General features: G+C 38.1%; 1 protein-coding gene across 1 annotated transcript; it reads left to right on the top strand.

Annotated features, from left to right (window-relative positions):
• The first annotated feature begins 706 nt into the window (after window positions 1–706).
• C2H18orf63 (chromosome 2 C18orf63 homolog) lies at window positions 707–16,669 on the top strand. The gene is made up of 14 exons (XM_030943655.1): window positions 707–779; window positions 2,845–3,014; window positions 3,663–3,741; window positions 5,149–5,205; window positions 6,537–6,648; window positions 7,215–7,256; window positions 8,208–8,284; window positions 9,678–9,787; window positions 10,432–10,528; window positions 10,626–10,711; window positions 11,281–11,464; window positions 12,880–13,956; window positions 14,954–15,070; window positions 16,610–16,669. The coding sequence occupies exons 2-14, from the start codon at window positions 2,881–2,883 to the stop codon at window positions 16,667–16,669; spliced, it is 2,232 nt and encodes a 743-aa protein (XP_030799515.1). The 5' UTR covers window positions 707–779; window positions 2,845–2,880.
• Window positions 16,670–20,114: the final 3,445 nt, after the last annotated feature.

The following is a 20,114-nucleotide window of genomic DNA, read 5'->3' as shown; positions in this document are numbered from 1 at the left end:
ACATTGACAGTGGCACAGATCGGCCGGTCGGGGCTGCCCCGAACTGTACGTGTTCCTGTGAAGCCTGCTCCAGGTGGCCCTGCCTTGTCAGGGGGGCTGGACTAGATGAGATCCAGAGGTCCCTTCCAACCCTAACAATCTGTGATTTCTGTGATTCAGGCTCCCCGGGCAGCCTGTTCAGTGCCTCAGCACCCTCGCAGTAAAGATTTTTTTCCCTAACATCTAAGCTGAATTACCCTGGTTCCGCTGTGGTAAAGCCGGCTGGCGCCTCGGCTCGGCCAAGAGCTGCCTGTGTCCGGCTAAAGCGCCTTTGCCATGGGCGCACGTAGGGCCGGGCGCGGGCTGAGTTACCCCCGGGCACACCGGGGCTCTGCCGGGGCTCTGGCCGGAGGTCACAGCGGCGACCTGCCGGTGTCCCAGCAGGTAGGGGCTGCCACACACAGGGAAGTCACACACTCTCGCTGATCCCGGCAGGCGGCAGTGCCGAAGGCGGGAGGAGCGCGGCTGCCGCTTTTCCCGCGCAGCCCGTGAGGCGATCCCGGCGGGAGCGCCCCTGCCACAGGCGCTTCCACACAGCTCTCAAAACCTCCCGGCTGCCGCACGAGTCCCTCGCCGCGCGTTGGGAGAGCTCCCCCGCGGGGCTTGGAGCGAGGCTCCCCTGTGGCACTGCCCTGCTTCGCTGCCAGGTGGGCGGAGGGCGCAGGGAGCAGTGCCCTCCCCTTCTCTCGTGAGGCTCTGTCATCAATCCAGCATCCTGTTTCCCTGCAGTTTTGGCTGAGGTAAAATATGTTTCCTTTGCTCTGGTCTCAGATGGTCCGATAGCTTTGTATTTCAGGTCCCACATCCCCATGTCACATCCATACACAACTCGAGTGCCTCAGCAGCAATAGCCCCATGGACACACTCAGGCGTGATTATAGGCTGGATTTGTGGAGGGATTTTTTTGTAGCATGCAACTTCCCCAGTGTGACCTGTCACCCCTCCTGAGAGCTGGTGCTTAACTTCTGCGCCCTGAGCCTGAGTGCAGGACAGCTTTGTACTTCATGGAATGTCACCACCATCCTCAGATCCTGCCTCAACTTTTCAGTCAGCCTGACAGTGAGAGTAGCTACTCTCCCTCAGATTAGTGTTATTCCCAGCTTTGATAAGGAGGTTCTTCATTTCGACTCTGGGTTGTTACTGAAAATTGCAAACAGTGCTGCCGAGCTCGGGGATTTAGTTACCTGTTCAGACAGAACAGACAGGGATAGCCATTCCCTGACTGATGTTCCTTTCAAGTTCACGTGCTGTGATTATTGGCACGTAAAGGTCCCATTTCTCCCACACACGTAAAGTCCCCACCAACAGAGGGCGGTTGTGTTCATTTCCTATGATTTATAACCAGTAGCTCTTTCTTAACTGGCAGCTCTGTGTTAACTGCTGCTTCTCTCTTTATCCTCTCCCCTGAAGGGAGAAGTCTTTTGCAAGCACTCTGTCCCATTAGCTTTTAAGATGTCTGAGAAGATTTAATTTAGGCTTAATACAGCAAATTATTCCCACGGGGGAGTCATCCTCAAGCAGCAAGCAGGGCACTGGAGCATTGCAGCATGTGTTTTACAACATCTCTGCCACAAAAACCCCCAATAAACATTATGAAAGCCTCGGACTCAGGCTTTCGTTTCCCTGGTTGCAAAAAGACAAGATTTTTTTCTCTTCTTCTTTTTTTTTCATTTTTTTTTTTTTTAATTGAGCTTTCCCTTGAGCTGTACCTTTTGGAATTCTCTGATGAAGTGATAGTCTTGGCTGGCATTTTTAAAAAACCCTGCTTTTCGTGACTGCTGAAAAACATTGAAATGTGTTTTCCTTTTAGGGTAAGAAATAAGAAAGCATTATTTTCTTTTAAATGACAGTTATAAAACACTTACCTTGTGATTTTTCTTGGATATGACAGAGGTTATTCTGTTTAAAGTGTTACACTGTAATGAAAGGAAAGGAAAATCAGAACAGCAAAGTTATCGTTGACATTGTTCCTCAAAATATGTTTCCAGTTCGTAATTGTTTTACCTGAATTTACAGAATTGCTTTTCTGGTGGATACCTGGTGAGTTCATAAAATTTGGGATCAAAATATTTATTGCTGCCTTCACTGTGTTGGTGAGACCATTTCCTAAACTTGTTTTAGGGTTTGGAGAAGGGAGAAATATTAAACCTTTTAATATAAAAACCAGCTTTTTCTGGTGTGCAGTGTTTGCTCCTGGCTTTCTAACTACCTGTCTTTCTTTGAAATACTTTGACTGAAAAAGGTGATACTTGAAGAAAAATACACCTTTTAACTGTAATGAAGTGTTCGATTTTTTTTGTCATGAATATTCTACCTCATTACACTGAGCCTGGCCTGTGCTGCAGGGCAAAGGTGCACACCACAGGCCCTCAACAACATGGGTAATGGGAATTAATGTTATTCCCATTCACATGTAATTTGTTAGTACTGCATCAAAGAATCATATTCTTAGTCTGAAATTCTGGTTCTTTGGGTTCTTTTTGGTGGTTTTTAGGAAGTTCCAAAAATGACAGAGCTCCATTGCATGTGCTCAGTTAATATGGCATCGTCATACATGTACTCTGTATTCTTTTGTCCTTATCTTTACTCTGAATATTTTGGCTCTTGCAAATAATTATTTTTTCAAGTATAATGCCTTATATATACAAAAAGGATATTCAGCTGTTTTAGCTGAACAATTTATGTTGTATTTTCTCTATATTCTTAATCAAAAGAGAATTGATTATTCATTTACCTAATAACATATAAAGTTCTGTAAACAAATACCTGCCTTACAAAAATGATTTTTTTTTATTTTATTTTAAGATCCAGGTGCTGCTTCAGGGCAATCAACAACATACCATGAATAGCACCAGACACCAGCCTCTGTTCTTTGTCAGTCTGCCTGAACTCCAAAAACTCTGTGCTGCTACAATAACACTGAGTTCTCAGATACCAGAAACTGAGACAAGGAGTACACAGATAAAGACTAGCAGGTAAAGAGTTTTGAGGGCTATTATTTCCAGAAGCTGCTAGTGGTTGTTATTCAAATATTTTATTAGCCATACTAGAATTAACTGTAACAAAATCAGCAAAATTCTTATCAGTGGCAAGCAGTACAAAATTGTTTAAAATAGCTTTTTTTTTTTTTCTTGGGCAAGGGATTTGCTTGCTATTGGGGAACAAAACCAAAATTTCTCTTATGTTTTAAATTTCACAGGCTAAAACTAAAGAATATGCATACTTAAATTAATAAATGGTTAAAATTAATCTGTGTTTACCTGCAAAGCTGGGATGCTTCATGTAGTTGAGACTAAGTAAAAAGACTATTTGGAAAGCAGATGTAGGCTCCTTAGCATTCACCAAGCATTATGTTATTCCCTTTAAAAGAAAAGGGGAGAAATGAGAAATTCTGCCAAAAGGAACACTTTTGGAGAGCTCCATTTCTGTGCCAAAGGCCTGTAATCTTTTTCTTAGATCATTGTGGGTCATCTAGAGCAAGTAACTTGGACTAATCCAATTTATCGTACTGAATCAATGGAAACTGGTTAAAAGTGAAACATACTGTGTTTACAAAAGGTAAGGAAAATAAATTTAAGCAGAGAAAATAACATTTTTAATTTCTTTCTCATCATTTTTCGTAGACAATTATTACTCCTGTATCAAGAGATCCTTTCTGCACCTGTTATGGGGACACTGAATCAAATTTCGGTTGTGATGGCGGTCAGTATCACTGTGTAAATAAGTATCTGTAGTTACAGACTGCTCTGCAGATGAGCAGAGTACCCCTCACTCAAAAGAAAGAAGCAGCACTGTTTTATTGAGGCAAAATAATAATTTGACAGAATTTGATGGGTCTGGTGGAATTTAGCAAAGTTTTAACAATGTTCTGACTAGGTTCAGGAAGTTTGATGCCAAGGTTTACCTTAATAATTACACATGGAAGAACCATGAAAAGGAAAACTGAGTTAGAACGACTGAGAGACTGGAGGTGCAAAGGGTAAAGAGGGCCCTCGTGTGGAGACACGAGGTTCAGAGTGGATCCCTTTTTGGAATTCATTTTTGGAGCCTATATGTGGCTGTACCCAATCTTCGTCTCAGACTTGGTCAACAGTTCATGCCTAATGGAATTATCCCTACAATGTTTATAGTATCTGAGTAGCTGCATGGATTAGTAATTCTTCATAGCATGAATTCAGCATGCTTTCAATCACTTACTGCAGATCACAGGTAAGAGGTCTCTTGACCTTTTGTGAGGAAGGTTGTCTTAATTCCCAGTACGAAAATTCTCTAAACTTGAGAGGAGTCCCTGCTCAAACCTGCCATGCAGGCCAGCTGCCATACAGTCTGGCATTCAGGGAATGCTCAGATTGAGCCCATCCTGATTTTAATATTTAAAGAGTGAAGTAATTGGCTCCTAATCAATAATATAGGCAAGACAGGTGTCTTTGATTTAGTGCTGATAGCTCTTTCTGTACTTTGGTTATCTTGTATTTTCAAGTTTCAAAAAAACCTTTTGAAATATTTTTCAAGACACCTTCACTCTCTTGTAGATGAGCCAGGGACTTTCCAGTTTGCAAGTTTATCCCAAGGATGTGAGGCTTGTTGCTTCTCGGTCAGTCTGCACCAAAGTATGGCTAGGGGTCAATTGTATTTGTCACACATACATTTTATATTTCTCTAAGTGTTTTGTTTGAGGATCAAGGATAAGTAAAAATATTTCATTTAAAGTAGACTTCTTTCTTTGTTCATTAGTGGTGTAGGACAACTTAAGTCCTTTATTTTTTTGATGAAATGGCCTTTTCAGATGGCGAACCAATCCGTGGGATGAAATGGACTCAACTGGTGGATTGGTACCCAATTCACATGGAGAGAAGCAGGTGCAGAGTTCTGCAGCTTTGTTTTGGGCAGTCTTTGGCTCACTTGTCTTGCTTATGACTGTAGCTAGAAATGAGATTATACGATGACAAATGCCTGAGCTTACTTTAGTTTTCTCCTTTAAAACACAGGATAAAGTGTTTGCTTAACTATTCCTTTGCATGATTTTCAAAAGCAAAGTTACTGTTGTACCAGAATTTAATTTATGCTTACTACCAAACCCTTGATTTATTTTTTTATTGTTACTTTTAGATACCATTTTACAAATCAGGAATATGTCAAGCCTATGTAGAGAGACACGGAGCTACTGTAAGTGCTGAAATATGACACAGTTCTCTAGACTGTTACACTCATCTGCAATTGCTGTTGCCAGAGATGAGTATTTTTCATCAGCCCTGCAGTTTGCACTACAGAAGCCAAGTTTCAGGGTTACTAAGCCTGCTCCATAGACAAAACGTGTCCTGTGAATGGGGGCATGGTAAATATACTTTGTCAGACTCAATAGCTTTTAGAAGTTTGTGAGCAATACCTCTAGATTTCTCTGCTGCAGTGGCATCCTGCTCCTGCTCAGAGGCATTGGGGACTGACCTCGAGACAACCTGTGGGCCACAGACCTGCAGCTCTCCTGCTGGTGTCATGCCCTTCATCCAGTGGGAATGTTCAGGCAGCTGAACTGTCTCCCCATTCACCTTTGGGTTTACCCAGCCTGCACAGGACAGTATCAGGGAAACAAAACAAAAGCATAGAGAAGAAATGGAACCCCTGAGCTTAACAGCTGATATATATTTAGACCATTATGCATATGATTTACAATCTTCTGGTATGCAACATCTATGGGGGTTATGAATGTACGTGTGGATGCACTAAAATTGGTGAGTCAAAAGACTGATTGTAACCAAAGCCAGTAGCTCTCATAATTCATTTTACAGCCAGCTGGGTGTATCTTCATTTGTTCCAAGAAGTGCAAATGCATATGCAGATTAGTAAGACATACACTGTTCAAATATGCTTACCTCACAGAACTGCTTTATGTTGATATGTGTAGGTGATCTGTCATTGTTAGGTTTCCCAACACCAAGCAGTTCCTTGCAGGATTCTTTAGAAACATCCCTCTGGAGGTGTATTACTTAACTCTTTTTTGCTTGCTGTAGTTAGTTTCTTGACTGATGCTAATGGTCAAGAGAAAGCTCTTCAGGACGGGCAGGGAAGCAGAGCTGTTGGGTGAGCAAAGCTGCATTTATCTGCTGTGATTGCCAGAAAATGTCCTTGTCTTGACTCTGACAGCAGAGGTAATGTCAGCTTTGGATGTTGTGCCTATTGCCTGGAGGGAGTTGCATATCTAGTAAAGTACTCCAGAGGGTTCAATTAATCTTTTCCCCAAGTCTATTATCAGCCCTGTGAAAGCATTCTAGGAACTGTTGTGCACCTCACATTAATGGCGCATGAAATCCAATACATCAAATACTGCGCTATCTTCCTCTTAAAGCAAAGCAGATGAAAGCTAAACATGTGTGGCACTTACTGGGATTTTGCTCCAAGATGAAGTAGCAGTATATTTGCTAAAGTTTTGACAGAGGCCTTTAAAAAAATCTGTTAAACTATTAAAAATATGTGTTTCTTTTTGTCACTGTTGTTATTAGCTGGAAGCACCGCAAACAGTTACTCCAGCCCTTCTCCAAACCTGTCTCTCCTACACACTTACAGCCAGGCTTGCACCCAGATGGAACAAGGCTGGTCATCTTTTGGTGCAAGGTATTTGACTCACTTGGGTCAGGGATCGAGCATTTAGTTTTCCATTCTTTATTGTAGCATTTATCTTCCATCATTTAAATTCCATAATTATTTCATTCATTATAATAAATTGTTTCATTCCTTTATCGTATTACTTTTTTTTTCTTTATTTGCACTTTTATTGTTTTGTTATCCAAGTTCAATGACAAAAGTTAGTGTTCTGAATGGACATTCTATTCACCTGTCCATTTTCTTTCTTATCTTTGTAATAGATCAAATAATTATGTCAACTGAATGCAGCATACCAGATTAAACCAAATATTGTTGGAAACAGAGTTAGGAAGAAAAAGTGGTGTACAGATTGCTGCCCACTAATATACCTTTACATATCTCTCTTTCTTATAGATGTTAATGAATCGGTGAAAAGTTAATTGATATAGGTGATTTTATCTCCTTAAAAGGAACTCACTTTCAGCATTTGTGATAGACACAAATAAAACTGTGTGATTTCTCCTTTTCTTTTTTTTCACATAAACACTTTAGACATATGGTTTAGAAAATAATGTCTGTCTATTCTGTTTATTAAGGGAAAGACTTTTTGTCTCATTCAGGAAGGCAAAATGCTGTTGGTAAGTACAATATTCTGTTAATGGTAAAGTTGAGAGAGCAAGGTAAAGTTAAGCACTTTCCCACTGCCACAATCTTGGTATTACCAGGACAGGGTCTTTGGTTTTCATTCTGAAATAACTTCTGTCAAAATACACTTGGTGGCAGGTAATGTTCTGTCTGTAATAGTTGTCAGCTCAACTGAACCTTAAAAAAATTACTCACAAAGATAATTTTCATATTATTAATCTACAGCCGTAGACTGACATTTGCCATTTTAAAGTTATAATTATTGCAGTTAAATGCACTTGCCTTAAATTATGAGTCTTGCAAGTAGTATGAAAGTTCCATAATAATAGATAGGAAAATGAGCTATGGTGACTGTCCAGTATGTACTGTTTGCTGCTCACAAAAGTGAAGTCACAAAGCATGTTGGTTAGCTATTGCAAAAATTAAAAAGTAGTACTTTTATTCCAGTATAAGAGTTAAAGATTACATTTGGTGATATTGGAGCCTAAGTTTGTAGCAGAGATATGTGTTGAAGAGCTCAGAGCTGAGTGAAAGTTCTGGAGGTGTGTCCATAAATGCTTGCCTTGCTCATTTAATCTTTCCTATTGACAGCTCCTGGATGGAAAATACTGTGCTGAATGACTCAGTGGAGCAAATGGTTATATGAACTACATTTGCTTTGTAAATGGGTGTTTGTTTGTCAAGGATATGAGGATCAAGCACACAGTTGCACAGCCAGACTTGAGTTTCGGAGTTACTGTATGACACTAATTCATGATTATTTTTATTTTTCACAGTTAAAATGCACCTAATTTAATTTATGTGCTGAGAAAGTCTAGCCCTTTGATTTTCAAACACAGCAGTTTGACTAACAATTACCTTAAATAAATATTTGTGTTAGCTTTCTGCCTAAGAGATGAGCTGTAATTCAAAACAGGGCATTGTGGTTTTTTTTTTCAATTTAGTTGTAGACCTCAATGTGTCAGAGAGACAGCTTTGCATCAGTGTGGAGCCTTGCTCAATTCGGCTGCCACCCCCCGAGGTATAAGCCAGTTATATTTTCTATGACTGTGTTTGTTTTATTAATCTTAATCTTCTTTTCTGGTAGGTGACTTCCAGTTAGCATGATGGGGATAGAAGTGCTTATTTCTGATTGCGTTGAGACATTAACCATATTCATTGACTATCTGCGCAGGTTATAAAAGCATAATATCCATATTGTATCTGTATTGATGCATTCTAGCAAGTGTAAAACTGAGATTTGAGGCTAAGAGGGCTTTCAAAAAAGCTAACAGAAAATAGCAGTGAAGTGTCTTTGTGATTCTTGATTTCCTTCTAGCAGTGTTTTCTAGAAAGCTTTCTGTCACACTGTAGTACACAGACAGTTTTGAGTAACAATAGAGCAACTACAGGTGGGTTGTCAGCACCATGTTCAAGGTCTCTTTATATGGTTATTATGGAATCTACCTAATTTCTATGCAGCTTCCAAAATTTTGGAGCAGCCAGGACTATACTGCTTGTAAGTTTAATTTATACATTGTTTAAGAAATCATGGTTGAGATTGAAAACTTATTATCCTTTTTGACAGCCATGCCACCTGTGGTGAGTATATCCATATGTTCAGGGCGTATTTGTCAGGCTTGCTGATTTCTTCTAAAATAAATATTTCTAATCCAAGCTCTTCTTTGTTGAAATAGAAAAATAGGATTTCTTCTGAGGCCTGCTTGAGACAGCATAAATATTAAAGCTATCTATAAGAAGCCAGTTCCTAAATTATATAGACCAATGATGGAAAAGATCATTATATGTCTTTATTACCAGTTTGATCCTTTCAATACTTTTGTAAAACAGAAATGACCAGATTTTCTTCTCGGTGCATAAATGCAAACCCTCATAGATAATAGAAAGATCAAATGTTTCTGAAATTTCTGTCTTTGATTGTTCCATGACAGTCAAATTCTGACATTGTGAAAAAGTGTGGTGTTTTTTGACTTCTCAGAGGATGAAACTGCATGTCCCATTAATTCTGTTCCCTGGACACTCGCACATGTTTAGGCAAAGTGACACACACAGTTACTAGAATGTCAAGCATAGGTATCTGATTTGAACTTTTTAAGAACATGCACTGAAGTGAGACAGCTCTCAGTTTGAGAAATTCCTTCTATACTCTTATTAAACCATTTCAAATAAAGTTTAAATCTCACTCATTTCAATAAACTTTAAACCTTGTACTTATATGGCTTGTGGAAGTGTAGGCTCTAACATAAGATAGTGTGCAGTTTGATGATGGGAATATCTTCTGAAATAATCTATGAGAGCTGATGAATAATAATATATTAAGTTTCAGTGAATTGTGATACACAACTATTTTTGAGAATTTTAAATTTGTACTGCTGTAGAATTATTTGCAAATAAACTTTCTTTTCTGTTTTAAGCTGGGAGACTTTGATATTTCAGCAAACATCGTAAAGGTGTTTGACAGCAATGAAAACACAGTTATTCAGCAACATTCCATATTAAGTAACTGGTGCTATGTTTTGCCAAGGTAGGGAATCTGTTCACATTTCAGCAGAAATAAACATTTCTCAGAATGTTTGCCCTACAAATTGTGAATTTGATGCTAGTGATAAGAACACTTCTGTATTACAGTCTGTTTTAAAGTCAGGAATTTGTTATCTCATTGTTATGGAAAATAAGAAAAAATAATCAACAAATCATGAATTACACAGTTAAATGCTATTTTAATTTTACTAATCTTTGGGCTGCTTTTATGGTAAGCAAGAGCATCATTTTTTCTGAAGCACCATTTTTTATTAGCAGAAAGTCAATTTAAAGAAAAAGTATTACCATCTTTTCCATGAAGTACCTCTATTTTTGCCTAGGATTTTTCATCATTAAATAAAAGAGCAGTAATGATGATATTTGCTTTTGTTCTGCATTCACTGCTAGCAAGTGTTGAAGAGAAATGTCACTTGTAGTTGTCACTTTATTCTTTACCATACTTCAGGAAATATTGCTATTGTTATGTCATAAACTTATGAGCTGAAGGTATTAGTCCTCAAAACATAAAAATAATCTCTAAATACTTTGAATGCCAAAAATAAGATTTTTTTCCCCCAAAAGGCCAGTATATTTTCAACTGGATTTTATGACACCCTTTCTAAGCATCTCTTCTTTACCTGTGCACAGCATGAAAATGGGCCAGATAATAAACATCAGCCACATAATTCCTCCAGAATCTCCTTTCCGTTCATATAAGGATTTTCAGATGCACTGGAAGAGTCTGGTAAGAAACATATACACAGCTTTCATTTTTCCCTCCCTTTTATGTTTGTGTATTGAGTTTGTCCTTCTAATACCTGTTTTTATTTGGTTTATCTAAGTATGGATATATTCTTCCTGAGGATCTTGAAGAGACTAAAACATACTTGAGTGTTTACTTCAAACCAATAGGGGAAAGGTTCTTCACGTATCCTTTCAGAATATATTTGTCACATTTCCTCTCCTACACTTCTAGCAAAGCTCTGCTTTTCTTTTTTGAGTGTGCCACATTTCCTTCTTTCATAATTTCAAAGTAGTCAGTAGAGAAGTGTTTTAATAGACAAATTGAAACAAAATGTTTAGTCAAGTCTCTGTCCCAGTGTTGAATAATAGAAAGTTAAATAGTACAATTTGCTTCACAGCTTCCATAAATGTGATAATGCCACTTTAAATGTGATGTAAAAGGTAGTGATGTAAAACAAAGTTAAATTGTGTAAAAATGTGGCCAACAAAGATTGCTTTTAAAGAGATTTTTCCTGCCAGGAAACACTAGACTAAGAATTAGTTATATTGAGTAATCGTTGCTGTTGTAGGTTAGTGTGGTATAATTGTGCTGAAGTCCTGTAACTATAAACTTCAGGCCTTTAAGGAATTAAGTGCTTTTGTTCACCATTTTAAAAAGCATTTAGGCAAACTCATGTCTTCTTCTCAACGGAGATGATTAATAATTATAGAAATGTAAAGACACTTGTTATGTATCCCTGAACACTTACTCAGGTACCTTTTAAGTTGCATCCGAAGTCAGCCAGTGCAGTATTTCCCCCGAACAGATGCAGAAAGTGTAGTGAACTCTTTTCTTTCTGACATGAAGAGCAGTTTTTCACAGCTGTGTGGATTTCCAGTAAAGATGACAAGTGAAGCACTTTATGCTACAAAGGAATTCTCCAGGGCTTCAATGCATGTAAGGCTTTCTTTATAAACGTATTAGTGGCACATAATTTTTCACTGTATGAAGTGCTCTTTATCATACTCAGAGCACAGTAAGAGCATACAACTATGCTTTTCACAACAAACTATCAATCCTGTAACTTTTAATTATCATGTAAGTAAAAGCTGCAGTAGTCGCCATTGCAAAGTTGTTACTAACATTATAAATACATTTTAAAAATGGACTTGGTGTTAATTAGTTGCTATCAGTATTTGCAATTCTGTAATTTTTTTTTTTTACATTTGGATATCCAGAACTTTCTCAAATCTCCTCCAAAATAATAAAAACAGCAGTAATAACAACAATAGTAACAGTGACATTATTACAATTGTTACAAGCGCATGTAATGACAGGACAAGGAGGAATGGCTTTAAACTGACGGAAGGTAGATTTAGATTAGATATTACAAAGAAATTTTTGTAGTGAGCATGGTGAGGCACTGGAACAGGTTGCCCAAATATGTGGATTCTCCATCTCTGGAAGTGTTCGAGGCCAGGCTGGATGGGGTTTTGAGTAACCTGGTCTGGTGAAAGTTGTCTATGCCCATGGCAGTGGGGCTGGAACTAGATGATCTGTCAGGTCCCTTCCAACCCAAACCATTCATGATTCTATTATTATTATTATTACTAGTAGTAGTAGTAATATTACAATTTATTTAAAAATAAAAAGAGGACTGTGTGGACATAAGCATTTTAAAACACTCAAGCTATAAGATTTACTCCGTGTCTGGTGATGGAAAGGAGGCAAGTAAACAAAACCCCTATATAATTTGAGGTTGTGATGAAGGCTAAGGCTCAAATTTCTTTGGTAGTAGTGTGTTAAAGAAGAAATGAAGTAATTAATTCTGAACAAATAATAGTGACAGAAGTTGCGGAGGTTCTAAAATACTAAAATCCTCTTTCAGAAAGCAGTTTCTGTTTATGTCTCTCCAGTGATCAAAGCTAGAATGGGTCCTCTGTGTCATCTGTAGTTTTTATAGACATCCAAACTGTCTTTTGCTCAGAATACAGATGCTCTTAGAAGTCTTAAGAGATGAGGAGCCCTGTCAGTCAAACCCTCTGCAGAACCCCTGAAAAGGAGTAGACATTACCCAGCTGGAAAGCACTAAACCAAGATAATTACTGTAATTTAAGTCTTTCCTTCTGAGAAATATGATATTCTAGCATAGTTTGTAAACAAAGAACTCGGGGAGGATAAGAAAAACCCCTTAATTTATAGTGACAACTAAATATCGTTTTAAAATATAGTCATTCTAATCAAAACCACAAAATTGTATTCTTATATATTATGATGTGTATTAGGCTGATACCATATAGCAATGCATTAGGTGGCACTATCAGCACGTTAAACCCAGTTTATTCAATTTAGCAGCTCTTGATGTGTTGCAGGAAATAAAACCTAAGCATACGAAATTGGACGGTGAGATGGTTTGTGTAGTATCTCTAACGCAGGCTCCTCCAAGAAAACCTACTTCGCCTGGAATTCCTTCACCATGCAGTACGGAAAACAGCCACTGGATGGAGCGTTTGATCAAAGAGCCAGGAGCACACAGGTTTTCGAGTAGCAGTAAGAGTCCAGAAGGGGTTAGCATTGAAGCAACAGAGAAATCAATGAGCAACAAGCAAATACCAGGCGTACCAGAGGTACCAACTGCAAAATCTTTAGGAACGCCTGTAAACTCAGCCTTTGGATCCACTCTCCCAAAAGTCAGCAAAATTATACCAATTTTCAAAGGAAAGTTGATGCAAATGAATGGAAGGATCACAAATCAAACAGATAGGAAGAAAAAGGAAAGTGCTGAAAGGCATTCACCAATGAAAAGTGTGGGCGTTTCGTCTTCTATGCTCTCTGTGCACAAATCCAGCATAATTCAGGTTTTCAAACACATTCAAAATATGCCAGTCAAAACTCCTACTGACAGCAACATTCTTCAGGTAAAGAACATGAAGACACACACAACACATGGTGCACCCATATTCCGATGGAAAACCCAGTCTAGTGGACAAAATGCTAACTCTGATTTTTCTGAAAACTCAGCTTCAAGTGGGAGTCCAAGTGAGGTCAGTCGCAAAAAGACAAATTCTCCATTCTTTCTTAAGAATGTTGGACCAGTGCTTCAGAAATCAAACACCAGTCCATGTCTGAATACACATGAATCTTCTACTTCCAGTGCAAGAAAGGGGAAAAAGTTTACAAGTCAAAATACTACTCAATTTCTTGAGAAACAACACCAGTCAATGGATGTGCATTTGCAGATTTGTAAATTAGAGAGTGAAATGACAAATTCCAGTTTGTCACTGCAACAAACAAAGAGATCAAATAAAGGAGCTGGGTTAAATATTCATGAATCTGTCTTCAAAGATACAGTGTGCATGGCCAAAAGCGAAGAAAACAAAGCAGCATGCCACTCTAAGGACTGTACTGCTGAGACAACCAGTCACCATTCCAAACCTAACTTTGAACAGGTAAAGAGCAGGGCTCATTCTCACTTCTTCTCACTAATTCAAAAACAACGTTAAGCAATAAAGAGCATGACTTTCATCATGTTCCACCATCATTCTCAATATAGTTTTCTAAAATTCTACCATAGAACTTAATGTTTTCAGCCACTGCTGCTTTTTTTCTGAAAGGGAAGATGATTAACTGTGTTTTGTGAAAGGAACGCTTCTTTAATTTGAGACTTTTATGATGGCTAATTAGTTTTCCTTTGTTTTAGACAGTTTATCCAGGTCTGTGTGAGGTTAACATGGTGACATTTTTTGGTGTTCAGTCTATCTCCACATAAAGCCATATTAATGGAATCATTCCTTCCTCCTGAAAGGAATCTCAAACCTCATCAATTGTGTAGTGCTGACAGCAGTTGTGTGTAAGGCATTGTGCTACTAGACAAATATGGAAGTTTTGTAAATACAAGTTTAATTACAGTTTCACAAAAAGCACAAGTTGCAACAGGAAAAAAATCCCACTGGACGTGAGGAAAAAATCCTCAGTGTGAGAACAGCTAGTTAGCTACTAGAACAAATTGCAGAGGGAGGTTTTGGGGTTTGTTAGCCTTCCATTACTCTCAGAACTTGACTGAATGGGTCCCAAAGCAAGGTGGTCTAGCTTTGAAGTTAGCTCTATTTTGTGTAAAAGTTATGATTAGGTGACAGCTAGGAGTACTTTAGCACCTAATTTTTCTGTGCTTCTCCCTGTGCATTTCAATTAAATAAATAGTTGAGCTGATTTCAGTGCAATTTTTATGAGGATGATATTCCATATGTTGGGCACACAGATGAAATGTCTTGGGCTTATCACGTTTTTCATCTATACCATGTAATACCATGTAATTTGGTGGGTTATCTCAGCTTTGTGTGATGAGGGCACCTTTTGAAAAAGCAGGTAATTTTAAAAGTTAGAGATCTTGTTCAAAATGTTGTGGGGTGTTTTTTCTAATGAAGGTGTAAACTTCTGTACTTTTAGATGATTACAGGGAACAAGTATCTGACATGTGAAACACTGACATCAAAACCAACTTTGCCAGTCAAGGAGAGCAACATGGAAGCATCTGTAAAGAAAAGTTGTGCCAGAAGAAGACAGGTAAACCCCCCTACACACATACACTCCTTTATCCTGTCCAGAAAGATGTGAATTAAGGGACAAAAAAGATGTTTAAATATTTTTAGTATGTTCCAATTAAAATGGGCAGGCTAAGAAATCTTACTGACCTCTCTGGGTGAAATTAACCTTAAGCAGGATAAAAGTAACAGTAACCATCAGATATAATACTGTCACTTGAAGAGTTCATTTTAAATGTCTGTCTTCAGCAAAAGATTCTACTGAAATGTTTAATCATGTTACTGTTTCTGAAGCAGATTTTCTGATTCTACACAAAAGTCCTATCCTGCCCAATATAACTGTGGGCATTCTCAGTGGCTCTGTTAGATTTTCATCTCAAGGACTTGAATTTAGCAACATTCTGTAGAAACGACTTTTTGGTTTTTTTATGCTTTTAAAGCCAAGTACAAGGCAATTCTGGACGTTTTAACTGTAATTAAAGGAACACAGTCTGTGCTCTCCGTGCAGATCAGAAAAGGCCAGTGGAGCAACCCCAGGGGCCTGCTGCAGGAACACACTCACACCCCAGAGCTCGAGCTGCTGCAGGGAAAAGAGGAGTCTGTGTGGGAAGCTCCAGCCCAGCTGCTCTGAGCTGGCCCCATCCAACTGCAGCTGGGAAAGGCCCTTCCACAGGGCCACAGCTGAGTCAGTGCTTACAGGCCCAGCACTGCAGAGCTACAGCAGTAGAGTCACTCTCACAAAGAGAAGAAAAACAGCGACTAAAAATAGCTGTTTATAGCAATAACAACTCCAGGGGTCTGGGTATTGAGGGGAGACTTCCACCACACTATGAAATAGAGTCCTTTGCCCGCCACTGGGAATGACTCAGACACGCCAGGGCTTGTGAGCATGGAAAGCTTGTAACTGCTCTGGCAGCACTGTTGGAATGGGGAAAGGGCACTGCCTTGTCCTAGTCAGGAGTCACAAGTGCCCCACGCATTCCTCACTCTCCAGGCAGGCTGGGAGTAGCACAGGTACCTGCCTGAGCCCTGCAAGCTACTTTTGGAAAGTGTCAGGACACAGCAAGTTCTCACTGCCACTGCTGGACTCAAGAGAGGTGGATGCACAGTTCTCAGGAAGTTTCATTGCTGTGTCAGGACTAGGAAAGAGACTTATCTGTTAATTGGCATCAGGATGGACTCTCTGATGCTCATTAGGCTGATTCCTCCTGTCCCCAGATTAAAATATGATGGTGCTAATTGGGGACACTGCTAAACACATCTCTGAAGAATAAGCCTGTCATTACTGATCATCAGAAATGATAGCTGGTTTTGAAAGTCATGGTTACCACTATGTAAAGGGTATTTTCAAAGTAGCTGTGGTCCTAATTATTTAGCCATTGTACTTATAAACATACTTCAAATTATTTTTATTGGAAAACAGAAACTTTTATTAATTACTTCTTATTCAACTAAGCATTTCACTCAGAAACAATTTTTTTGGTTGAACTTTTAGCTTAGTATTGCTGCTTCATTTACTTTATTGGCTTTTGCCCTTTTCTGTTTGTCTTGTTTTTGTAAGCAGAAAGAAGAAGGTTATTCAAGGTTAAAGAGAGCCAAAAGAAGTAAAACTTCTACCTAAGTTATTCTGGAACATTGAAAGAAAACTTCTGGGTATGTTTATTAGAAATTTTAAATATTTTCTTTTATTAAAATAATATCACATGTCTGTAATAGTTCCTGCACTTTTGGATCATGATGATGGTATCAGCTGTCTACAAAAGAATCACTTTACTTAAGAAATGTCTTCTAGAGCAAACTGATGAGGTAACTGAGGTAACTAAATTGCAAAGGACGCTAGAAAAAAAAGCATTGTGGTTTTTTTTTTTTTTGAAACAAACAATGTTAAAAAAAGGCATTTTGTACTTACTAGAACTTAGAGGAGTTTGACATAAATTTGTACTTTGAGTGGCCCATTTTTCTCTCAGTCTAAAATAAGCCTTTGGTTTTTGGGCTCTAAACTTTTCCTTGAATCTGAGCTGAAGTTAAAAAAACCATTAAAGTGGAGCTGTGTATATTATTTGATATCATTACAAGAAATGTGGCTAAATGCTCTTGCGTTGCCGAGATCTAATCATAGGACAAAATTGTCTGTCATAAAAAGGGAATGAATTTAGTTTTGTGAGAAGATATTTCAATCCACATTGTGGGTGGTTGTCAGTAATAGTCTTGCAGGATGAAACAAGCTTGTCCTTTGAACGTTCCTTTGAATATCAAGAATACAGCATTAGGATGTAGTAAAAGAAGCTCACCATGTTTAAGGACTGAATGCCTATCACAAGTTGTCAGTAGCAAAAGGTGCAGGAAAGAGCAGCCTATACAGTTAACTATTTCAGAGATAAATGGAAGTATATTTATTCAGATTAAAATATTGATGGAAGCAAGATGGTCACACAGACAGAACGGCACAAAAAAATGTATATTATACAAAGCAAATAGAAAGACAGAGCGCTATAAAAACGCAAAATATAAACTGTGCACCTTTTAACCTGGCTTTTAGCTTCAATAGAAGTGATAACAAGTAGCCAAATGTGCATTTTGTCTCAGAGATGAACTTCATGTCCTTCATTTCCTTATTGGGATATATTTCCTCCAGTGAACAAATATATCAGTTGTCTGCTTTTCCTAAAGAAAGTCTCTGGTATGGACGGAAGTTTTCCATCTCTGGCCTTCACACTTTGGTATTCAGCATATTTCATCCCTGGATTTAGTATTTAATCTGTCCTGCTTCAAGCCAGGCAGTTCAGGCATGGTCCTTCTTCAGAGGTGGTCTGTTCTAGTGATCAGCACAGATATCCACAGGTCCAAAGTCTGTTACTTTCTACTGAGGACCGATGAGCAGAAGTGGTGTCTCTGCAAATGGTCAGAACTTTACTTCTTTTTACTCTGATACTCTGATTTTTTTCCTTATTTATGAGTTAAATGTCACAGCATCAAGTTGATCGTGGTAGATAATGCTTGAACCCTTGAGAGAAAACAATGTTTTCCATACAGTGGTTAAAATATGATTTCCAAGAATCCCACTGGTAAGGGGTCTTCATTGGTATGGTGATTTAAAAAGAAAACTAGAGCTAAAACAACTTCTGCTGTTGGACTCTTGCCTATAGTTTTGATTCTGAAAAGCTGGGCTCTAAATTCCTACATTATGTATTACTACACATGCATTCAGAGTGCATGTTTTCATTTGAACACTTGGGAATTACTTGTGAGTTTTCCAATTTACTGTGTAGCAAGATTTATGTGTGAGAAGTCCTTACACTGGAATTCAGTGATGTAGTCAGCAGGAAGGACTTTGTTCTATAATTCATTACAAAACCCCCCATTTTTTACAATTATCTTGCAAAAAGGGTTAGTTTTTATGACTTATGTGCCAAGTTGCACAGCCTCTTGACTTGTCCAGGAAATCACAGCATAATCCTAATTTTTTTCTTTGTTTTGTTGGAGTGTGTTAGTAAAGCAATGTGAGAAAAGTATTTAACATTTTAAGGAGCTGAACATTTTATTTTAATACTAACAGTCTCCATGCTTAGTTCTTTATTAATAAAAGTCACCCTATCATTTTCAAGGTCACAAACAACTGTGAAAGGGAAATTTGTTTTCTAAGACAAATCAGAAGTGCACAGCTTCCAAAGCACAGCACATACTTCTACAGAAAGATGTTTTTAAAGAAGCCTTTGCAGCATTGAAATTGTTGGTGGAAGAACAGACATATTAAAAATGTCAGCTCTGAAGCTTCCAAGCTTTTTTCCACTGATCTGCGAAACTCTTCCTGTTGTTCTGTTCCTGTGTTGCAGTGAGATACTACTGACCTTTGATTTCAGTTGTCAAATTTCATTTAGCAAATGAGAAGATACAAATTCATCACAGACAATAACAATAACAGGATTTCACCTAAAATTATTTGCTGCTATTATTATTAGGATATTGTGTGAATAAGGTATGAGGTCCACACAATTGGAATTATATAAAAAGTTTTCAGCAGCTTTGGGCTGAGATCTCTTGGACTGTTTCTTCTAAAAGGTGCATCCCTCAAGCCAACATTTAGGAATTTGTCTTGTAATTTGAAGGCTATTCTACAGAAATTTGAACAAAGCCGTCTTTCAAATGTTTTCTTTGTGTGAAATAGTAGGCTAAAATAATATCTTTCCTATGTTGGAAAATACTTGTTTTCATTTAAAAAAAGATTCTGAAAATGTTCAATCTTTCAAAGAGAAAGCAATTTCTTTTATGATGGGGGAAAATATCCTATTCAAATCTAGTAGCAGAAATAACCTTTGGACTGTGTATATCAGTAGATACCTCATTATTGGTACCTCAGTACCCAAAAAAGAGTTGCTATTGTAATATTTTTTCTGTTATCCTGTCCATTTTCCATTTCTATGGGATTGATTCAGGTTAGGGGTTAATTTATTGCATGATTGACCATCTATAAATGCTAAAGAATGGTATCTTAAGATCCCATCTCTTACTTTTTTGTAGAGTTAAAAATGTGGTTTAGCTGCCTGACCTCAGCCAAAGGTTAAGAAGGTGTGAATGGACTTCTGCCACAGAAGTTCCTTCTTCCAACACCACAACTGACTGATATTTTGAGGGCTTTAAATTTAAAAAGCCAACATCTAAGAGAAAGGATAAATATCCTTTGTACATATATGTGCATAATGCCATATATTTATAATGGAGAGAATTCTTTCTTGTTCTGTATAAAAATACAGACATTTAATTTGAATGCCCTGAACCCAAACTTTGTAAACAGAATGCAAATACAGATGTGGGAACACAGCAATATTTCTTTCCTTCATATTGGCCATAGAGTTCTTATCTGTCTTTTGTTTTCTTCTATGATGTAAACTTTTTCTATGTTTTCCTCCATTCAGGTTCCCAAGAGGTCAGTAACATACTTGAGAATCTCTGAACTTTGTGTATTTTGCTGTTTGTCATTGGTAGCTGTTTCTGGAAGAAAATTTGAGGGTTAAATACAAGTGAATCCATGTATCATCAGCTTCTTCAGACAGTTCAGGTTAATAAGC

Source organism: Camarhynchus parvulus, chromosome 2 (genome assembly GCF_901933205.1).
Source record: "Camarhynchus parvulus chromosome 2, STF_HiC, whole genome shotgun sequence".
In the NCBI taxonomy this organism is placed as follows: domain Eukaryota; kingdom Metazoa; phylum Chordata; class Aves; order Passeriformes; family Thraupidae; genus Camarhynchus; species Camarhynchus parvulus.
Note: the sequence above shows the minus strand (reverse complement) of the source record. Positions and strands in the feature narration are given on the sequence as shown.